The sequence below is a fragment of the Chenopodium quinoa genome, unplaced genomic scaffold, assembly GCF_001683475.1.
Source record: "Chenopodium quinoa cultivar QQ74 unplaced genomic scaffold, ASM168347v1, whole genome shotgun sequence".
NCBI lineage: Eukaryota > Viridiplantae > Streptophyta > Magnoliopsida > Caryophyllales > Amaranthaceae > Chenopodium > Chenopodium quinoa.
The window spans coordinates 4,535,753-4,557,042 of record NW_018743920.1 but is presented as its reverse complement, the minus strand read 5'-3'; the positions used below and the strand labels follow the sequence as shown (position 1 = coordinate 4,557,042).

At 34.7% G+C, this 21,290-nt stretch overlaps 2 protein-coding genes across 2 annotated transcripts in view; one reads left to right on the top strand and one right to left on the bottom strand.

Moving 5' to 3' along the window:
- Window positions 1-15,409, top strand: part of LOC110688056 (nuclear pore complex protein NUP107-like) — a 16,327-nt gene extending 918 nt beyond the window's left edge. The window contains exons 2-24 of the mRNA XM_021864734.1: window positions 443-771; window positions 863-932; window positions 1,588-1,703; window positions 2,214-2,245; window positions 2,359-2,484; window positions 3,024-3,182; window positions 4,271-4,363; window positions 4,435-4,602; window positions 4,746-4,844; window positions 5,822-6,057; window positions 6,137-6,194; window positions 7,506-7,594; window positions 8,172-8,303; window positions 8,950-9,072; window positions 9,166-9,264; window positions 9,353-9,541; window positions 10,385-10,559; window positions 10,960-11,116; window positions 11,296-11,498; window positions 12,250-12,391; window positions 13,720-13,880; window positions 13,994-14,110; window positions 15,129-15,409. Coding sequence (XP_021720426.1) covers window positions 443-771; window positions 863-932; window positions 1,588-1,703; window positions 2,214-2,245; window positions 2,359-2,484; window positions 3,024-3,182; window positions 4,271-4,363; window positions 4,435-4,602; window positions 4,746-4,844; window positions 5,822-6,057; window positions 6,137-6,194; window positions 7,506-7,594; window positions 8,172-8,303; window positions 8,950-9,072; window positions 9,166-9,264; window positions 9,353-9,541; window positions 10,385-10,559; window positions 10,960-11,116; window positions 11,296-11,498; window positions 12,250-12,391; window positions 13,720-13,880; window positions 13,994-14,110; window positions 15,129-15,218 — 3,163 coding nt within the window. The 3' untranslated portion in view covers window positions 15,219-15,409. The remainder of the gene's footprint in view (window positions 1-442; window positions 772-862; window positions 933-1,587; window positions 1,704-2,213; window positions 2,246-2,358; window positions 2,485-3,023; window positions 3,183-4,270; window positions 4,364-4,434; window positions 4,603-4,745; window positions 4,845-5,821; window positions 6,058-6,136; window positions 6,195-7,505; window positions 7,595-8,171; window positions 8,304-8,949; window positions 9,073-9,165; window positions 9,265-9,352; window positions 9,542-10,384; window positions 10,560-10,959; window positions 11,117-11,295; window positions 11,499-12,249; window positions 12,392-13,719; window positions 13,881-13,993; window positions 14,111-15,128) is intronic.
- Window positions 15,410-16,464: 1,055 nt separating this feature from the next.
- On the bottom strand, window positions 16,465-18,109 carry LOC110688540. Its single transcript, XM_021865311.1, has 2 exons — window positions 18,055-18,109; window positions 16,465-17,393 (listed from the first exon to the last, which is right to left on the bottom strand). Exons 1-2 carry the CDS (start codon window positions 18,107-18,109, stop codon window positions 16,465-16,467), a joined length of 984 nt encoding a protein of 327 aa, XP_021721003.1.
- Window positions 18,110-21,290: the final 3,181 nt, after the last annotated feature.

Sequence of the window (21,290 nt, the reverse complement as noted above, 5' to 3'; positions counted from 1 at the left end):
GGAACTTTATATCCGTATATTGTAGTTTCAGAAAACTGGTTTAACTCCCATATGTTTGGACATCCTTCTCAGAATCTCAGGCTCCTTGGAAAAAATGGAGAGGGGGGTGGTGGGAATTGGGGGTTGGGTGTGGGGAAGAGAATGATCGAAAGTGTGTCGAGGGACAATCCTTCAACTATAGAGGTGCTCTATTTTTGCGAGGCCAAAGTGAAAATTACAATATCGAATGGGGGCGCCCCGTCTTTGATATCCTTTCCTCACCCATATTCAGTCTCTCTCTCTCTCTCTTTTCGTGGATGTGTTAGTTTAAGTCCTAGAATTATGAGTTGGAACTTGGAAGGAGTTAAGTTTATAATCAGACGACTTTTTCTTCTGTTATGAGTAATTGGTTATAATCGTTATATTGACTGCAATAGTTACACTAAGTTGGATTTAAGTGCAGGAAGAGGCCAAGCACTTCTCCGCTTCAAGATAGTCCAGCTTCCAAACTTGGTGAAGGTAGAATGTCTAATACTGCATTGTACCTTGAAGATATCAAACACGAGGTTGACAGCTTGGATTATCGAGAAGGGACACCTTCCAGGACACATTCTGCCTACAAAAGAAGATCCCCTGATAGTCAAATAATACCAGAGTTTTGTGGTGCTGTTGATTCATCTCATCGGGCAGGAAGTCATTCATTGAAAGCATGCAAGATTGAGGAGGATATGCAGGATTCTGGCGAATCAACATTTTCTTTATTCGCATCTCTTCTAGATTCTGCCGGCCAAGGTGCAATATAGAACCCTATTGAAGATATTCAGTTGTGACTGTACTTCTAGCTGAATTAATTGTGCAACTTATGAAAATTTGTCTGTGGCAGGGCTTATATCTATTCCCGATCTAATTCTTCAGTTTGAAAAATCTTGTCGTGATGTTTCTGAATCTATAAGGTACTTTTGTTTTATGGTTTTCACATACATCATGTACAGGCTGTTGCTTAATGTTACATTGTACTCTAATAACTTAATACTTATCACGTATACCAATCCTTTTTACTGTGTTGATTTGGTATGAAAGTTTATCTTTGTAAAACTTTCCTCCCTTGTCACTCTCTTTACGCCACTCTTATAAAGTATTAGTGTTACTATCTGTTTTATTGTGGTTACATCTTTGTACATTACAGATTCTTGTTATCATATCACTATTGTGAAACATGTGCATTGTTTATGGGAAGGTAGTATGAGTAGTTGACATGTTTCTTTTCTCACGCGTGCCAATGCATATATATTTAATTATAAATATCTCTAATTATCAATAAGTGAAAACTATTAAGGTTGATAGTTTGAAAAAATACATTGAGAAAAATCTAACAAGAACCCACATGACTATTGTTATGAAATTAAAGTGATAGATTAATTTAGGTATTGTGTTTGATTTGTACGAAACATAGACAACAATGTATAAAACATAAAGTTGAGAAATAAAAGTGGAAAAGATGAAAACACTGATATACGCGGTTTGATCAACATGACCTCCTCCCCTCTTTTTCCCTCTCATACACTTTTGTGCGTTCCTGTTTTGATTGTTCTCTCAAATTTTCTCTAGGTATGGCTCTAGTGAGAGGCATCGAATTGTAGAAGACAGATTAATGCGACAAAAGGCTCAGTTATTGCTTGATGAAGCTGCTTCCTGGTCACTTCTTTGGTATATCTATGGAAAAGGTAATTAACTTTCTAGTTTTTCAATGTCGTTGTGCCAAATTGGAACTTATAAAGCCTTTATTTGCAATCCTGGACACGAGTCCTCTAACACACCTATTTTTTCCTCATGCATCCCATATGCTCAGTTTTTATTCGCTTGAAAATGAGATAGTTATTCCTATATCACCTGTGAAAAGTGATGCTTGTTAAAGTCTAGAAAGTTTTTTAGAAATTTGAAGCCTATACGAACCTCCAAAATCGATCTTGCCCTGCCTATTTAGGGATGCCCTTCATTGTTTTGGAATGTATTTGTGAACTGGGAAAATAAAAATAAAAAACTGCAAAGAAAAGAAATCTGGTAAGTTTTTTTTTTTAGCATTGGTTCCTTTCGCCTGAGTGCTCATTTTTAGTGGAACGCACAATTTACTTGTTGGAACTGTGTAGAATTTTTGGCTAGTTATCCATTCGATCAGGTCACTTTTGCTGATGTCTCTGATTCTAAACCATAATTTTTTTTTCTAATATTCACAGGAAGCGAGGAAGTTCCTGAAGATCTTTTTCTGGTAATCTTTTCTTCTATTTTAATGTCTGGGGTTTGGTGTGCCTATTTTATGTTTATTGAGCTCATTGAGTATGGAGGATATGTTAATGCACTGACATGCACTCCATTTATCAGTCCCCAACCACTTCGCATCTGGAAGCTTGCCAGTTTGTTGTGTCGGATCTCACAGCCCAGTTGTGCCTTCGAATTGTTCTGTGGCTAGAAGATCTAGCGTCCAAAGCCCTTGAATTGGAAAACAAGGTGATTTGAATTGTTCCTCTGCTTTAACTCATATTTGATTGTGGATAATTTCAATGGACTATTGTACGCGTTCTCTGTGAACTAGTGTACTTTATATGTTAGTTATCTAAATGAAAGGCTTTGTCTTTCTATTAGAAATGTTGAGTTTGGTGACAACTAGAGAACATCAAATTCTGCCTGTTTCATGAAATTTTGCTTCTCATCCCAATATAGAAGTTGTGGGGCCAGCTTCAAAAGTTGTGTTAATTGATTGCTTGTTGGCATCACTTATGTTTCTTCAACTTTTCTATGAATCTTAAGTACTCATGGTGAGCATTCAACACACTAATCGTTACTCGGATCATTGATATTTACCCAGATTTCTCAAATATTACTTTTTGATGGATCTCTTGTGTCCAGGCTGCATTGACTATTTGACTTGTTGTGTGTAATATATGCTGCTTGTATTGATTGATTATCAATTTATGAGAGTAGCAAACCTCGCATGCTCTTCTTAGCTAGGCACTTTTATTTGTGACAGAAATTCTCTGGTTTTGCAGGTGCGTGGATCTCATGTTGGTACATATCTTCCTAGCTCTGGCATTTGGCATAATACTCAACGATATCTTAAAAAGAACGAAAAAAATCTGAAGACAGTTAAGCACTTGGATTTTGATGCTCCAACACGAGAAAATGCTCAGCCATTGCCTGATGATAGAGTATGTTTCTGAAATCTTCTATCTTGTTTTAAAATTTGTAAATCTTATTTGGTCTGTGTGTGTGTGTAATTCAAAGCACATAATTTAGTTCTCAATTATTCTTGTGCTATGCCTTATCACCTCCTCTTTGATTTACTTCTCGATGTCTCTTCTATTTATACTACCTCTGTTTCCATTTGATCTTAACATAAACTATTTGTACTAATAATAAAAATGGTGAGTTTGTGGGTAAGAAATAGGTGGTTAAAGATAGAGCATGTAAGAAGTTTGTGTTCGTGTGTGTGTGGTTGGGGGGGGGGTGTTAAGAAAAAGGTTAAAGTAAGAAAAAATGGTGGGAAAGGTTAAATATTCTAGGTGTTTGGGCTGCGTGAAGTGGATCAGGTTTACCGGGTTTCGGTGTAGTGGAGATTTGTGTTATGCGAAGGCTGTAGGGTATTCAAATCTGTTTTGTGATGGTGTTATTTTGCAGCATCATCTTTGTTGCTCATTTTCTTCTTCATATGTACCTTCCTTATTTACTTCGTAGTTTTATTATTTATATATATATTGTAAGCCTTTTTTTTTTTTTTCTCTTTCTTTCCTTATAATTCTCCTTGAGTTTCCTTTTATTTATTATTATATTTTTTTGATGATTGAATCTTGTAGATGATTAATTTGATAAATAGATTTTTTTTTTTCCAAAATTTCGGCAGTTGATCTTTCTTGTTTGATGGATAGATTGACCAATATGGCATGTTGATTGTTTTCTTATCATGAATCTAACTAGCTGTATGATTGATTTGATTAAACTTAATCAAAACCAATAAAATCCAAAGTCTTAACTGAACTAGATTTTATTATTTATATTTTTCGAGAAACCAATTTTTTTTTTTAAAAAGCATAACAGGTATAATTGGTCTAAAACCGGACTGGAATATATCTGTCCATTCTCGAATCCCAGAAGTTCTGGAAATTCCAGTCCATTCCGATTCCAGTTTTGGTCCGGTTTGGTTTTGGACTAGTGTACAATCCTTCTTTCAGATTTTTTTAACGTACTTATCTCAGCTGTCTGTACATCTGTAAAATGATGACTAGTTTATTTTGAACAGAAACAAGATGAATCTCTTTTAGAAGATGTTTGGCTTCTGCTACGTGCCGGAAGATTGGAAGAAGCATGTGACCTCTGCAGATCTGCTGGACAGGTATGTATCTATTTTAAAAAAGACCCTCTCTTTTTGATTGAACCGTTTCCTGAATTAAGTTTCATACGCAGCCATGGAGGGCTGCAAGTTTATGTCCATTTGGAGGATCCGACCTAGTCCCATCTGTTGAAGCACTATCAAAAAATGGTAAAAACAGAATCCTACAAGCAATTGAGCTGGAAAGTGGAATTGGTCGTCAATGGCGCCTTTGGAAATGGGCTTGTTACTCTGCCTCAGAGGTATGAGAATAGTAAATCATTTGGTTGGTTTGATTGTTGTTTGGTATAACGTTTTCTGTTAATTTTTAGGCTTAGAAGTCCAATCTTCTTCATATCTATTAGTGGTATTGATTCTTTTTTTCTATATTTGGTTCATATTCAAGAGAATTGCTGAGCAGGGTGGTGGAAAGTATGAAGCAGCGGTATATGCAGCTCAATGTAGCAACTTAAAGCGAATGTTTCCCATATGCATGGACTGGGAGGTAAATACATCTGCAGTTACCTTTTCGTAAAAAAGAAATTGTTTGCTTGTTCATTGCATTTCCCTTGATCATCCAAGCATTCCTTGAAATGCAGCAGACATGGTCAGAGCTAGAGCCAACTTTTGTTGTTGGTTGGCCTGGTGACTGTTGATTCACTCTAGGTTGTGCTTTTCTAGTGGTAGGATGTGGTTGATAGTGGTTGTGTTTTGTGTATTGTCACCGTAGTGGCTCAAGCCTGGGGCGATTGTTTAAGGTTTTGTTTTATTGAAGGGGGTGGGGGTGGATAGGATCTTCCCTGGAAATAGAATTTGGTACCCTTGAAGGGGTGTGGGGTTTAATTCAGGTAGATCAGTATCAGGGAGGTAGGGCCATGAGGCTGCTAACTTGTGAGTAGGAATATTTTATATGGCGTTCTATTTTTCTCAAATCTGAAAATTACCTGTTGGCTGCAATCACTAAAATAACCTGCAACTTATTGATTTATAACAGTCTAAGGGCATTAAAGATTAATAAGAATATTATTGTTGCTGTAATACAATTTTTCACAGAAATGATTAAATCTTTCGGGTCAATGTGATTTCAATGGAATTTTCTGCACGGGTTATTAATAGCAAATATCAGTTGACATATCCTGCTAGAAAACTCAGGGATCTTCATTTCAACTGTGATGTGACCACCTCATGTTATTCTTACTACCATCTTTATTCTTTTTGTTACCTTCTTTTTAAAGTTTTCTGTTTAATGTGGGGCTGTGGGAATAGAGGAGGTTAGAGTTCTGACTTCTGATTGAATCTGTGAAGCAGAATAGTAGTGGTAAAACCTTTTCCCAGTCGTTTGGCTTGAGGATGAGGTATAGTTCACTGTAGCCTGTAAGGCTCGTTGTTTATATACTACTGAAATATATTTCTTTCCATACATCTAATTGCCGTTTTTTTTTTCTCCCTTAAACTGTAGTCTGATGCTTGCTATTTTTCTAGTCAGCATGTTGGGCAATGGCCAAGTCGTGGCTTGATGTCCAGATGGACATGGAGTTGGCCCGTTTGCAGCCTGGAAGAATGGAACTCTTAAAAAATTGTGAAGAGGCTAATGGTGCAAGTCCTGGTCAAAGAGTTAGCGGTTCTGGATCTTCTGGAAGGCCAGAGAACTGGCCTCTACAAATTCTGAACCAGCAACCACGCCATCTTTCTTCTCTTATTCAAAAACTTCATTCCAGGTATCACAGGAAGTTATTGCTGTATCTTTATTCTATATTTCTGCTTTCAGAAATTTATCATGTTCCCTATGTGATGCAGTGACATGGTACATGAAGCTGTTACTCGTGGATGCAAGGAGCAGCATCGCCAGATTGAGGCAAGCATTTCATTAGAACATTTTGATGTCCTTTTGGTTGGATAAAGCTAAATAATTGTACACATTTCATAACGCTTTTAGTTTTTGTATGATTTGTCATAGGTAAGGTCCTGTAATGTATATATCTGGACTCCTTAGACCTTTTTTTACAGTGGATTTATTGCTTTGCTGATGTCTCTGCGTAAAGTATTCGCTTAATCTATTATAGCACTCAGCTAAGTGATTATTTCCAGCCACCAGCAAGTTGCTGTACGTAGTCTGGTAACTCCTAGCTTAGAAGAAGGGAAGTCTGCTTTTCCTAATGAAAGATAAAACTGATTGTGTGTGGTTTTGTTGATGCTTTCTCGTTTTTTCCATGTTTTGAAACGAAGATGTGTACCTTTTATTATGCCCTCAACTCATAAAGTCCCTAGAGAAGGAAAGAAGAAAAGAAATCAATTCTTTGGCACTGTTGGTATTCTTATCCTCACTATAGTTTTGGGTGTAAAGGAGCTTGGAATAAAACGTGATCAAATTTTTAAACAGTAGAATCACATTTAAATATCTCATCTCCTCAAATACATGATATGTAATTTTTGCTGTTTGGATTAAATCTTAGATTGCTTGGTTCTCAACCAACATCTAATCATCTTCAGTCTTCGGACAAAAGAAGAGGATCATTTTTTTTTTCGAGTTCTAGTAATTCAATCATTCCTTGTTTTGTCCCACTTTGATTTTTGTTATTAACTATTTGGTGTGAAACTTACCCACCCCCCCCCCCCCCCACCCCCACCCTCTTAAATTGATCTTAGCAAGTTAGTACAAAAAGATAACATGGTACAATCCAAAGGTGACTCTTGACAATTAAACTAAATAAATAAATATAGCACATCTGAACACAATAGTGTGATGGAGGGATTACATGATGCTTGTGCAATACTTCGTAGAAGCAAAATACCATTATTCGTAGTGGTGATTAGTTTAGCTATTTCAATATGTAGTTGAATAGCTATGGGAATTCGAAGGAAGAAGGAAAACTGTATTTGCATAGTGATGGGAATGTGGGGGCAAAAAGGAAAATAAATAGAATATTATAAACAAGTTACATATTGCAATCAGAAAGTTGCTGCAGTGAGGTAAGGACTGTATGCTCTGTGAACTGTCAGCTATAAGAAATTGGTTTTCGCCTTCTGTTGGTGCCTTTCTGAGTTTCTGTACCATACTTTTTAATTTTCCTCTATTGTTGCTTTAAGTTGAATATTGCCTCTTGTTATTTTTGCGATTATCTTTGCCTTAAATTTGAAGTGTTTTTTTTTCCTTCCTGAAAAACAGATGAATCTTATGTCTGGAGATATACCACACCTACTGGACCTTGTATGGTCCTGGATATCACCTTCAGATGATGATCAAAATGCCTTCAGGTAAAAGAAGTGTTGTTTATAGCTGTATGCGGATTTTTATTATGATTTTGTTTATATTTTGATTAGCTTGAATTCCCACTTTCCTGGAATATAAGGCTTTTTTTTTAGTGTCTTTTTACAAAATGCCCCTGTGATGCGGAGTAATGAGAAGAGATTTAATAAGTAAATCGGTGTCATCACAAGGATAATAGGCATAGTATTATAGTATTGGCATAGACAGTATTGTGTCATTCATGGGCCAATTGAAGGAACTTTCTGTCCCAAGATTTTCGTTTTACATTTTAGTGCATTGGCAAAATTATTAAAAACTAAGGGATTAAGGCTTCGATTGTTGTTGTTATTGGCAAAATTATCAAAAATTTAAAGTCCTTGGATAAAATTTTGAATCATGCTTGGCCTTTTTGTGGGGCCTAAATGCTTGTATTGCTTGTTAATTTACATATAGCATTATGGATTTCTTCATGCTAATTTAGCATACAAATTGCTTCTCAAATAATGTATTATTTTCTTATTACATTGATAACAAACATGAATTTGGTTTGGTATTTTTTGTGTGGCTTGACTTGATGTTCTTCAGGCCTCATGGAGATCCACATATGATTCGTTTTGGAGCTCATCTAGTATTGGTGCTTAGATTTTTGCTTGGAGATGAAGTGAAGGATGTGTTCAAGGAGAAAATAATGAATGTTGGTGATCTCATTCTTCACATGTAAGTGCAAATTTATTTGGTATTCCTATATATTCATGATTTTTAATAGACAATTAAAATTGCAAAATTATCTTATTTTGAACAACTTGCCTTTGGCGTTATGTAATGATTTCAATTAGAGATCACCAAATGCTTAGAATGCTCAATGAATTGTATGGGCTGATGAATGATTTCCTGTTCGAAGCAATACTGCTAGTAATTTATGTAAGTATGACTTGTTAGGAAATTGAATTTTATGTCAAGGTTCTGTTTTCTTCTATGTATAGCATTATATGTTAAGGCTTAACACCTTCTAAAGCTTATTAAAATAAATCACTATCTACGTAGTTCCATGTTGAGCTCTCTAGATTTCTTTAGTTTTGCCTGGCCACATGATGTCTTTAAATGTAATACTGTGTAGTCATTTTCATTTTAAACTGCAAGAACATAATACATTAGTAGATATTTTTCAAACACTAAGGAAAAAATAAAATATGCCAACTTGTAGCATGCTATTTAACTGTTCTGTGAACACTCACAATTAAAAGCTGTATTCCAAAATAATCCATTAAATTGCCAATTCCACACAAAGGACACCTGCTCTCCTTTGTCAAGAGACTGTTTTTTCTTTTTAGAACAGTACCCCTTAGTTGTAATTACTCTGCAGCTATGCAATGTACCTATTCTCGCAACAGCATGAGGAACTAGTTGGAATATATGCTTCATACCTTGCACGCCATCGTTGCATTGACCTCTTTGTGCACATGATGGAGCTACGACTGAATGCTAGGTAACTTTACTGTTCATCTTTTGAATATTATCCTCTTTTGTTCTGTCAAACATCTATATATTATTGTTTTTTCTGACATAACTTTGTTATTAGTGTACATGTTAAGTACAAATTATTTGTATCTGCTATGGAGTATCTGCCATTTTCTCCTGGAGATGAATTAAAAGGCAGCTTTGAGGAGATCATCGAGAGGTAACTGCTTTTCATTCTTCTGTAGTCTAGAAGCTTGTCTGTCTTACAAGTATCCAACTTATCAATCTACTAAAATATGTTTCAACAGTGTATTGTCAAGATCTCGGGAAATCAAATTTAGCAAGTATGATAACTCTGCAGATGTTGCAGAACAGCATCGGCTACAATCACTTGATAAAGCTATGACAATACAATGGCTTTGTTTCACTCCTCCATCTACAGTTGATGATGTTGAAACTGTTGGTGCCAGGCTTCTTCTACGAGCACTTATGCATAGGTATTTTACGTAATAAGTTTTAGCATACTATAAAATATGATCTCTTTTTGTATATAATGAACTACATGATATTTTATTGCTGTATCTCTCCTTTTATGTGGTGGTGGTGGAGTTAAAAAATTTCTTGCTATACAATGCTTGGGTCCTTGCGCAGTGTATAATTAGTCTTGTACCCAAGCCAAACTCGAATATTACCATTGAGGAAATGCTTTCGCTGGTTTTTTTGGTTAGATTGCATTTTTAAATTCAAGATCTTCGCAACTAATTCAAAATATGAATCAACATTATTTATAAAAAAATCTGGGTAAGTTGTCAAAGCTTTGCATTTTAAAGAACTGAACAAGATTATTTTTCTACTTAGATTATGGGTTATGAGGGAAACATTAAAGTCTGCTAAGTTTCCCTTGCATTTATTAGTAATTTAGTATTATGTACACTATAGTTATTAGTATTATATACACGATATAAATCTGAGTAGATAGAGACACCAATGCAACTTTAGGGTTGGGATATCTTGTAGCTTGGGTATGATAGCCTGCCAGTGTGAGGCATATGTAAAGCTGATACAAGCCATCCAATTTTTCTCCAAGAAAGGAACTGACTGGCTATACGCTATTCTCTGAATTCTGAATATGATTTTTCTGAGATAAATTCATCTGCATCTCAACTATTGTTGTGCTCTAATTGTAAATTTGTAACAAGCTGTGTTTGTTTCTTTTGCTAATCAACTTTCATTACTTCAATATGAAAATCTGAAAGAACTAAAACAATAAACTGTTGATTGAGATCTTCTATTCCTTGTTTCTTTGGTGCTGGCTTGTTGAAGAGACTTTCTTTCTACAGTAATATACTCTTCAGAGAATTTGCTTTGATATCAATGTGGAGGGTTCCAGCAATGCCCATAGGTGCTCATAAACTGCTTAGTTTTCTTGCCGAACCCTTGAAGCAACCCACTGAAAATCTTCTAGCTTTTGAGGATCATGATGTATCTGACTACCTGAAGGAGTTCAGAGACTGGGTATGCATTATTGAAATGTTATTCAATTTTGTTACTTGTTACTCCCTCTGTGTTTAAATAAAAGAAACTTGTTCCTTTTCCGACCGTGTTTAAATAAATGAAACGTTTCCTTTTGCAGTAACTTTTCTTTATTTTTTTTTAATAATATTCTTTCTATCCTTTAATAACTCTACTAACTAATGGTCCCCACAAAACCCCTTACTCTCTCCTCTCTCCTCAAACTTATACCCCACTATCTATTATTTTAATAAATTCAACTAACCTTCCTTAAACTCCATGAAAATCAAAACGTTTCATTTATTTAAACACGGAGTGAGTATGTTTGTTCTTTTTTTGACCTCCTAGTATGTCACATTTAGATCGCAATTCTCTGTTAGTGACAAAGTTTATCCTGAATCAGAGTGAGTACTACTCCTGTGATGCAACATATCGCAACTGGTTACAATATGAACTGGAGAATGCAGAGGTTCCTCCCAGTGAGCTATCTGTGGAAGAAAAACAGAAAGTGACTTCAGCAGCAAAAGAAGCACTTTGCTCTTCGCTGTTACTCCTACTGAGTGAGTTTTTTTTTTTTTTTTTTTTTTTTTTTTTTTTTTTTTTTTTTTAATAAAAGAAGAAATTGAGGTTGTAGTTCAGTGGAGGGACACCCCTCTAGAAGCATAGGAAATTACCATTATCTCTTTTGCATCTTGCTTTAACTTGACATGCTGTATACTTTATTTTTGTTCTGCCACAGGAAATGAAAATCCATGGTTGATTCCCGGCGAAGATCAAATTTATGACACAACAGAACCTGTAGTCCTTGAATTGCAAGCCACAGCGATTTTATGTTTGCCTTCTGGTGAATGCATGTGTCCAGATGCCACCCTATGTGCCACATTAATGAGTGCCCTCTACTCTTCGGTGACCGAGGAAGTTGTATCAAATCGACAATTGACGGTAAATCCCTTTAATTTGGGAAATGTTGGCAGAAAAGTATCCCAAAGTTTGACCGTTTTGCACAGAAATTTATCCCGTGATGAGAATTTAAATCTAATGATCCATGCTCTTTAGGTTATAGAAGAAAGCAATCCCATAACCACTCATAAAACACTTTGATTACACCTGGTATTGGTTGGTTTCATGTATAGGTTTGTTGAATGAAGTAGTTTGAACTAACATTAGATAATATTGAAGTGTTTGGGGTGGAATTTACTTAATGTGAGTTTATCTTATACACATACAGGCTACAGGAAATATTCAGAAGAGCTGGTGCAAAATTTGTATTTGAGATTATTTTCTACACACCAATCATACTTTAATATAATGTCCAATTTTTCCATTATTAATTTTTTTGTGAATGAGAAAGTCTTGAAACATTTCAGTTTATGGTGATCAGAGGGTCGTTTGCAAATATTTTAAAATCTCTACTTTTATCATCCAGAGGGATTGGGATCTGGTGTTGTGACTTGTGAGCAACCTTTTGTCTTGTAAACAATAATGACTGCTATAAGAAATGTTAAATCTAGAACGCTAGCATTAACTTTTAATTAGTCTTTTTCTTCTCCATATGCAAGATTTTACTTACATGTCTATCGATTATGATTACAGTATCTGTCTGAAGCTTTTCTGATTGTGAAGAATTCTAAACAGATTTATACATATTGCATTTTGCACTTGTCAAGAATTCTGAAATATTTTATGTTTCCAGGTCGATGTTAAGGTTTCGCCTAAGAATAATTTCTGTGTTGAGGTTATCCTCCGCTGCTTAGCAGTGGTAGGTGATGGATTAGGGCCTCATGAACTGAATGATGGTGGTGTCCTTGCCAGTGTAATGGCAGCGGGTTTTAAAGGTAAAAATTCTTCAACATCAAGACTTTGATGTGACCATATGAGTTTGGCTTATTTTAATGATTATGCACTTTTTTTGTCCAGTGATTCTAAAGAGTTTGGTAAGTGATTTGAACAAATGAAGTTTACTGTAGGACTGTAGGTGCATATTCTCCTAATATTGAATTACTTTAATTAATTGCTAAATCATGCAAGTCAGTGTGCCTTTGCGAATTTTATAAAGCTTGCATTTCTTGTAGTGCCAAGTAAGTTGTTCATGGGTGTGGTAATCTTCTAATGTGGAATTTAAGAAAAATTACATTTTAAAATTCTTTGTCATGCTATAGTATCTGGGAAGCCTAAGCTACTTGAATTAGTGACTGTTCTAAGCAATTCTTTGTTCTTTCCTCTTGCAGAGTGTAAATTGAAAATGTTCATTTGTTATGATAATGGTTTTAGGTAGTCTAGATTTCAAATTTATCTTGTAGGACATAGGATCATCCTGCATACATCACTGGTACTATATTGAGTGGGTGATGGCAAATCTTTATATCTGTCTACTTTTAGAAGCTTTCCTAACAATATGTACTTGCCTTTTTTTTTTTCCTCTCCATCTTAAACTTATTTCTGAGAGCTTTATCAGTGGCCAGACATGACAATAAATAAGTAACATAGTTCCGAAGTGAAAACGCTGGGTTAATCATTTGGGAGTTCACTACTATAATCATTTAACAGTGAATAGAGTTAAAACTTGGAGATACCTCAATTAATCACCTAATTTAGTGGGGTACTGTAGGCAGTAGCTTGTTTAAAATTTGATTCTGATCTTTAATCGAATATAATCCCGGGACTGTGGTAGTGGAGCATATTGTCATATATTTTAGAGTGCCTTGTACTGGGTTGCATAATTAGTGTTTGTCTTTGTAGCAAGTGTAACAGTTCTATTGCATGCTTGCTGTGCTGGTTTGATGGGTATAACTCGTATAAGGAGAGGAGGTGTTGTGTGTAATGCCTTGTTAATAAACGTTAGGTGCATTTGGTTAGCTGGAAATCCTTGCATACTCTCGGAGATGTTTCTTCTAGCTCTATGTCTAAAAAATTGTGTGACTTTTTGCGGTCGAGGACAATAATACTTTTTCTGTCTACTCTTTAAGTATAAGTAAGATCGTTAATCAACCGAAATAAGTTAGCTGCATCTTTCTCTTTCGCCTGCTTTATTATATGAACCAAGGGATAAAAATATGCTGTTATTGATAAAGTGGATATTATATAATGCAGGTGAACTTTCTCGATCCCATAAAGTGGTTATTTATGTGATTAAGGCTTTGATTGATTGATATATATAATGCAGGTGAACTTTCTCGATTTCAAGCTGGTGTCACAATGGAGATTTCACGATTGGATGCTTGGTATTCTAATGCTGAAGGATCCTTGATATACCCAGCTGCATACATTGTGCGTGGTCTCTGTCGTAGGTGTTGTCTTCCAGAATTAATTCTACGCTGCATGCAGGTAAGTGTGTTCTGGTAGCCATTCAAGTTTTCTGTCATTTGCGTTTGAATGGCTAAATGTGCCATTGTTTGTTATCAGTAGATTCTGAACTCCACTTGTAACTATGTTTGCAGGTGTCTGTTTCATTAGTGGAGTTGTTTGAGGTTCCTGACAGGCATGAGGAGTTGATTGAGCTTGTTGCATGCCCAGAATCAGGATATCTTCATTTATTTAGTCAACAGCAACTACAGGTACACTAATTACCCTAAAAAAATAACTCCTTAAATCATAAAGCTTACCTTTGTATGTTAGTACTTGCTGATTTTAGTTTATTGGTTATGACATTCATCTTGGTAGAAGATAATGGAGATCATTACTACATTTCTACAGCCATCATAAATAGACTGGCTTCTCAGCTTATTAGATTTAGTTTTCTTTGGTGCAACCAGTTCTAAGGTCGCTGCATTACTGTGTGAGCACCTTTTGAGTGGTTTAAAGTCCCATTTTAGCTCATAGATTGACAGTAGTTGTACCCAGATCAAGCACATATTTTTTTTGTTTTTTTTATTTTTTTTACGATCTAGCACATACCTACAATCTTGTCAATTATGAATGTATGTTTCTCATGAATGTTCCTATAAGGGCTTTTGTTCGTGGGCAGAGAGGAACCATTTTGGCAATCAATTTTTTATACTCTACTTGTCAGCTCAACTGGTTAAAGCTTGTGGATCGCTGTACTTGAGACCTTGTTTCAAAGTGTGTCCGCATAGATTATTTTCCTTGCTCCGTATAGTATAGTAACTAGATTAGACTCGTGCGTTGCACGATTTAAATAGTTTTATTATTATGCATAAAAAGATACTACGTAATTTTTATCATCTGTGTAAAAAAGTGACAATTAATTTTTGTTTCAAAAATATATATTGTAGATCAAAAAAATATTGATGACATCACACATAAAAATAGAGGGAAATTTTTTAATGTGAAAATGACACGTAGGATAGTTTAAGAGTTGATGATAATGTTTTGTTTTAGTAATAGTTAGTAGATATGTCGTTAATTTTTTTGCTGAATTGTGTGATAGTGACAAAGCACTTATCTGCATATCTGAACACCCCCAAACACACACAAACACACAAGGAACATTTTGTGAAGTTTGAACCTATTTGAGGCTGTATTTGTAGACTTATCGACAACTGTTGTATATAGCGGAGTATCTTATATTCATGTTTAGGTGCTGCTCACCGAAGTCATCTTTATTTGGTCCAGGAATTTTTATTGTTTGAGAGGGAGTATTCAGTATGCTTGATGGAGCTCCAGGAGGAAAGCTCTAGGAATGCCCATGAAGAATTGTACTGATTTCAATTTTGCTATAATTTTTTTTAGGAAATATTGATGTTTTGTGTAACACCTTTTCTTTAATGATAATAATTCATTTGTTATTTTATGAAAATATTATCTATCTATCTATTTATAACCTGTAAATATTGAAATGTGAGTGTACAATCTGGAACCTTAAGTGAAAGAGCAAGAAGGCTTTAATTTAGTTATGGGAGTAGAAATTCTCCCAAGCAACTTTTTGAGAAGAAAATTTTACATTCAAGTGTTTGTAAGAAGTTTATTCTTGCTTTGTTTTTTTAAATAAAAAAATAAATTTTAATTAATTCTATATCCAAGTTTATATTGTGTAAATCCCAGGATCTCTGGAAGCTGGGAGGGAAGCTCTAGCCATTTGAACTATCATTTATTTTCAGAATACTGGTACTTGAATGTAGACGTGTAGTATTGTGGCACCTATATTGTTTTACTCTATACCTTAGGGATGAGTTGATCATTTCTGTTAGTATAACTGTATAACTAACTGCTACGGACCCTATGGTATATATAAGAACTTTTAAAGAGCATACAGTGTACTTCCTAATGATGCCAATGACAAAATTTGAAGATTTTGTTTGATAAAGACACTCGAATAGACTCCATGATACGAATAAAAAAGAATTTTACATGAAAATAAAATGACATTAATAAAATTATTATCTTTATCCAAAAAAAAAAAGAAAAAAGCTTGAAATATGCTTTAAAACAAGACCATTCTACATTCTAATATTTACTTGTATAATTATGTGGATAGATATACGACTTATTTCTAGATAGGATGGTAATAAGTAAATATGACCTTTCAAGACCAAAGGTTAAGGTAAAACAACTCATTTGCTAATTGATTTAAACACTTATCAATTAATTTGCAAGGATTACGAAGAGAACACTGATATCATTTTCATAATACTTAAGTATTTTTTCCCTCTATTCTATCCCCAAACCATTCATTGTTTACTAATCTAGACTAAAATATAAGAGTGCAAATTTTCCAACTAATCTACAGGAGTACCTTATTTAACTCCCTATAGCCAATACATAACCTCATACTTCCATCTTTCTTCTTCACAAATAATATTGGCGCTCCCCAAGGTGATGCACTTGGTCTTATGTATCCCTTTTAAAATAAATCCTGCAATTGCTCTTTAACTCACTCATCTCCGCAGGTGCCATTCGATATGGTGTCTTAGAAATTAGTGTTGTTCCTGGAACTAGCTCTATTGTGAAATCAATTGCCCTGTTTGTTTCGATTGGGATCCTTGGAGAAACATTCGTACTTCCTGTATCCTAACTTGTTGCAAGCACGACAGGTAACCAAATTTCCATCACAATCCCTACCAGGATGGTTATTCTTGCACCTTTTGCAAAAATAGCGCCTTCCATCCTTATTATTTTCCTTGTTAGAGTTCTTAGCTCCACCATTAAAGTTCCGACCACCTTGGCGATTGTTGCCTTGGAAATTTGTTGTTGCTGAAGTTGTTGTTGTTATGGTGGTACTTTTGCTTCTTAAAGTTGTTCTAGTTACCTTGCTGGTTTCCAGGGTTTTGCCCCACCTCTTTTCTCTTTTTTCTTTCCCTTCTATCTTAGCTAGCTCTTTCTTTTTCTTCAGCTCCAATGCATAGAGGTGTGCAGCTCTCCCATACACTTCATCAAAGGTTTCAAATACTTGCCCATACAGCTTTAACTGAAAATCAGTAGTCAGTCCACTCTCAAACTTCCTAGCCTTAGACTTTTCTGTAGAAACAGACTCTGTAGCCAATCGTGACAACTCAATAAACTTGGTGTAGTATTCAGTGACCGACATATTCCCCATTGCAAGGTTAGAAAATTCCTCAGCTTTTTGTTTTTGTAAGAGGCTAGGGTAAAACTTGTCCCTAACCTTCTCTTGAAACATAGTCCAGTTGAATCCAGGTAGTGCCTTAATGGTAGCTTCATTTTGCTGCCACCAAAGGTCAGCTTCACCCCTGAGGTAGTAGGTAACACAACCTACTTTTGAAGTTTCTGGACACCTTACTGCCCCAAAAAGTTTCTCAAACTCCCTCAACCAGTTTTCCAGTATAGTTGGATCAAGCTCTCCTTGATAGGTTGGTGGCTTGCTCTGCGCCACCTTCTTAAATAGCTCTCCTTGAGCATCTACATTATTGGTTGAGTTCCTTGCTAATTGTTAGGCAACAGCTGCCAACTGTCTCACAACTTCACTTAGCTCTCCTCCATCGTTGTTGTTACCACTCCCTCCTACCATCTTTTTTCGCCTGAATTAACACAAAGGGGTCTTTATTAAATATGGTCTTGGCTAGCTCTCAAGTTAGACACCCATCTAACTAGTTAATACCCTTGAAGCATATACATTAAATTTTAAGCTAACAAATTGGGATTACAAAAGTTAAAATTCCCAAAATTTACAGCTTTGTCAACCAAATATTGATTGGTAACCAATCACACATTTAATAAAGCATCACATTAATAAACAAAAATAATTCCCATGGATTCCCAGAGTTTAGAAATAAATCGTTGGAATATTTGTGAGTAAGAAATGACTTATTGAAGTAGTGATACGAAATGAATGATTTGGGAACGAAATGAATTATTTGTCAAGGAAATAAATGAGATTTTATTGCTAAGTAAGAAAATGAATGGAATACTGAAATAAAATGAGTTTAAATAACTTATGCAACTACATAAGTTTACTGTCTCACTGTGGACATGCCACTTATTGCTTCACTGAAACTGGAATAATTAAAATGCGGAAATGAATATAAGAATCCTAAAAGAAATGAAACTACAAAAATCTAGTTCTTTCGAACATTATTCTTCTTGCCGGTAGATTGTTTGTAGCTTCCAAGATCGAATTCAGGGTCATCTTCTTCCTCCATTGGTTCAGGTGACTCTGGTTCTTGCTCTACTTAGACAAACTCTTCATCTTCCTTATCGTCAGATGAAATGTCGATTATAATTGGAGTTGGAGGTGGATTTGGGTTTAGAATCTCCATAATGGAACTATCAACAGTATGGTTACTCTCATCCATCATCTCTCGTTCTTCCTGCCCTCTATCAGTCCCTGCTTGATTACCCTGAGTGGGAGAAAAACTTCCTGGCTGATCACTAGTGGAAGAGGAATTATTCCCTGCTGGATTAACATAGTAGTAGTTAGGATATGGAATGTGTAAGTGTTGGCAATTATCTTTATCAACTCTAACGTGGTAAGAAATCAAGTATCTGAAGTCAGGGTACCACTGTCCATAGAAATTTTTGTATTTAGAGTAGTTTGGGATGTCCCCTGGTAAATAAAATTCAGAAAATTTTGCTTTGACAGCAAGGTATGGGGGTTCATCCGGAAGACAATGAATAGTCATAGCAGAAACACGATCAGGAAGATCATAGTGCCTGTCTCCTAAGACATCGCTCATATGGGAACAATAGAATTGGATTTTCTTGACATAGTCAAACGGATATTAATTGTTTTTCTTAATTAGAGTACCAATTTGGGAACGTTTTCTAGGAAGAATCGGCATCCTGTAAAGGAAAAGGCTTAGAAAAGAATTCCCTTCCCAAAGAAGATAAAATAATACAGTTCTTGCATGAATTTGGTTCAATGTTCAATCAAACAATTTCACCTATTCTTAATCACATAATCACATGCTTTCAATTAATCAATCCACATGATCAAACATCACAACCTAAAATTTAATGCATACAAGAACATAATTATTTCTAACTTATATGCCCAAATTCTTTCCTACCCAAGCTCACCAGCAAGCTTTTAACACATAACACTTACCTCAATCCTTGCTTTCCTGCAAAATGAACAAACTAAAAATAAATAAATATTTTTGACTCCTCTTTTAAAATTAATTTTTGAAAATAAGCTCTGAAAAAAAAAGCCCAAATTTTCGGCCAAATAAAAAAAATTCGAACACCCTAAAATAAAATAAAAAATTTCGAATGTCCTTCATAAAAAAAACAAAATTTCGGATTTTCCACAATAAAAAAAAAATAAATTTCGGGACTCTAAAAAAATAAATAAATAAATGTTTGGTTCTCTTAAAATCAAAACAAATTAAAATAACTCACTTTTAAAAATTACTTAATTAAATAAGCACTTGGCCAAGTTTAAAACAAAACACTTTAAAACACGTTTTTGGCTTTAGTGGTAATAAAAATCTCAACCTAAGATCTGATACCACTTTGTAACACCCTAGAAATTCCTTTCCTTTGAAATACTTGTTTTTCCCTTTTTAAAATACGAAATAGGAAAAATCTAAGACATTACCGCCACCGTGAAATCGGCTAAGGAAAATATCAAAGACACACAGCGGAAGACTATCTTTTAAAACTATCCAAAACAAGTCAACTTAAAAGTCAAACCAAACGAAAGTAAAGTCAAACAAAGTCAACCTACAGCTTGGAACCATTGTACGCCCATAAAACCAAACAATACTGAAAACCTTTACGTTAGTCTCATGAGCATAATAAAATAAATAATATCCAAAGCAGATAATACACATCATATTCCTATGGAAATTAAGCATGATTCGCTCTTCACTCATGCCTATCATGAAAATGCTTCATCACTTGAAAAACTTCTCTCTACTTGTCCCCACTACTCGCCATTAGAAATGGGTCGTCGTAGGGATAAGGTAAAGACAAGGTCAAAAAAACATACAACACACAATCAACAATGCTGAGTACATAAGCATAATAAAACACACTATCATGCTCTCATCCTATCATCACACAACTTACCTTGTTGCACCTGTAAACAAGCATACAAGATATTCAACACTTAACTAGTCAAATACCAATGTTCATTTAATTTGATTACGCATCGAATAGGTTTCCCCCTAACCTGCCCTAATAAAGGGGTACTAACACGGGAGCTAACTGTGCCAGTATAAAAGAACCACTTGTAAGTGGCAGAATTCCTGCTTATAATAAAAAAAGAATATACAGCGTCCTGTACTCCCAATAGAAGTTATGGCCAAATATAAAGTCGCATAACTCCCCCCATATGTTCATACTCAAGGTATATATGTTCCAAGAGTTTTGGTGCGTAATCTCTTTCACTTTACGTTGCTTTAAATATTATTATACTTGGTGATGACTCTCAAACCATAACACAATCAAACATTATAATTCATTCAAGCAATCAAACATACCAATTTAATTCTTGAATAATTAGTGACCACATAAATTTAGTATTGAATCCCTTTTTAAACTACCTCGGTGTTAAATAACACCTTAAGCGCATAAAGCACCACAAATCATATCCCTCGGTGTTTAGAACACCTTAAGTGCACTTAGGCACCAAAATATAATTTGATCCTCGTGTACATAGACACTTAAATAGCTCCTTCCTCATGAAGCATCAATAAAAAATTATATGAACCATAATAAAATTCTCTTTTTATATTCCAAATCAAATTAAACAATTAGTTTAATTAAACATGCTCTCCATCATGCCAATAATAAAAGTGTGGTTCATATTCAACATGCCAACAATATTAATTCCAATCACCAACTCATTATAAATAATTCATACATCACAAATCATTTACCAACATCAATCATACAACAAATTCCAATAATTACCGAGTACGCGAACGTACCTTGAATATGTTCTCAAAATCGCCACGACTAAATAAAATCACTCACTTGGAAAACCTCCTATAAACCAAAATTACAAAGAGGCATTAATACCTATTCCACACAAATTTCAAGCAATATATTCACTCTTTAAATCATTCATAAACCCTCTAAAACAAGCTTAAATTTAATTTAAAACCCTTACTTTTATTCCCAATTAATGGATAATTAAAAATCCTTTTAAGAAACATAATTACAGCTTATATATAAAAATTCCAGCTTTATTAAATCATTTAAAATTGCTGTAATTGTGTTTTAAAACACTTATTTCAATTATTTAAATCACCCATAAACAATTTCCATCAATATACATAAACTTAGAAACCTAGGGTTTATAATTTGGAGCTTTTTAATTCAAAACCAAATCTGAAAATTTATATATAAAATACTTATTATCAAACACCATAAAAG

Coding starts and splice junctions, on each gene's coding strand:
- LOC110688540 (XM_021865311.1), bottom strand. CDS start 18,109: ATGGAGGAAGAAGATGACCCTGAATTCGATCTTGGAAGCTACAAACAA. Junction 17,394..18,054: donor AAGCTACAAACAATCTACCG/GCAAGAAGAATA, acceptor CCTAACAATTAG/CAAGGAACTCAACCAATAAT.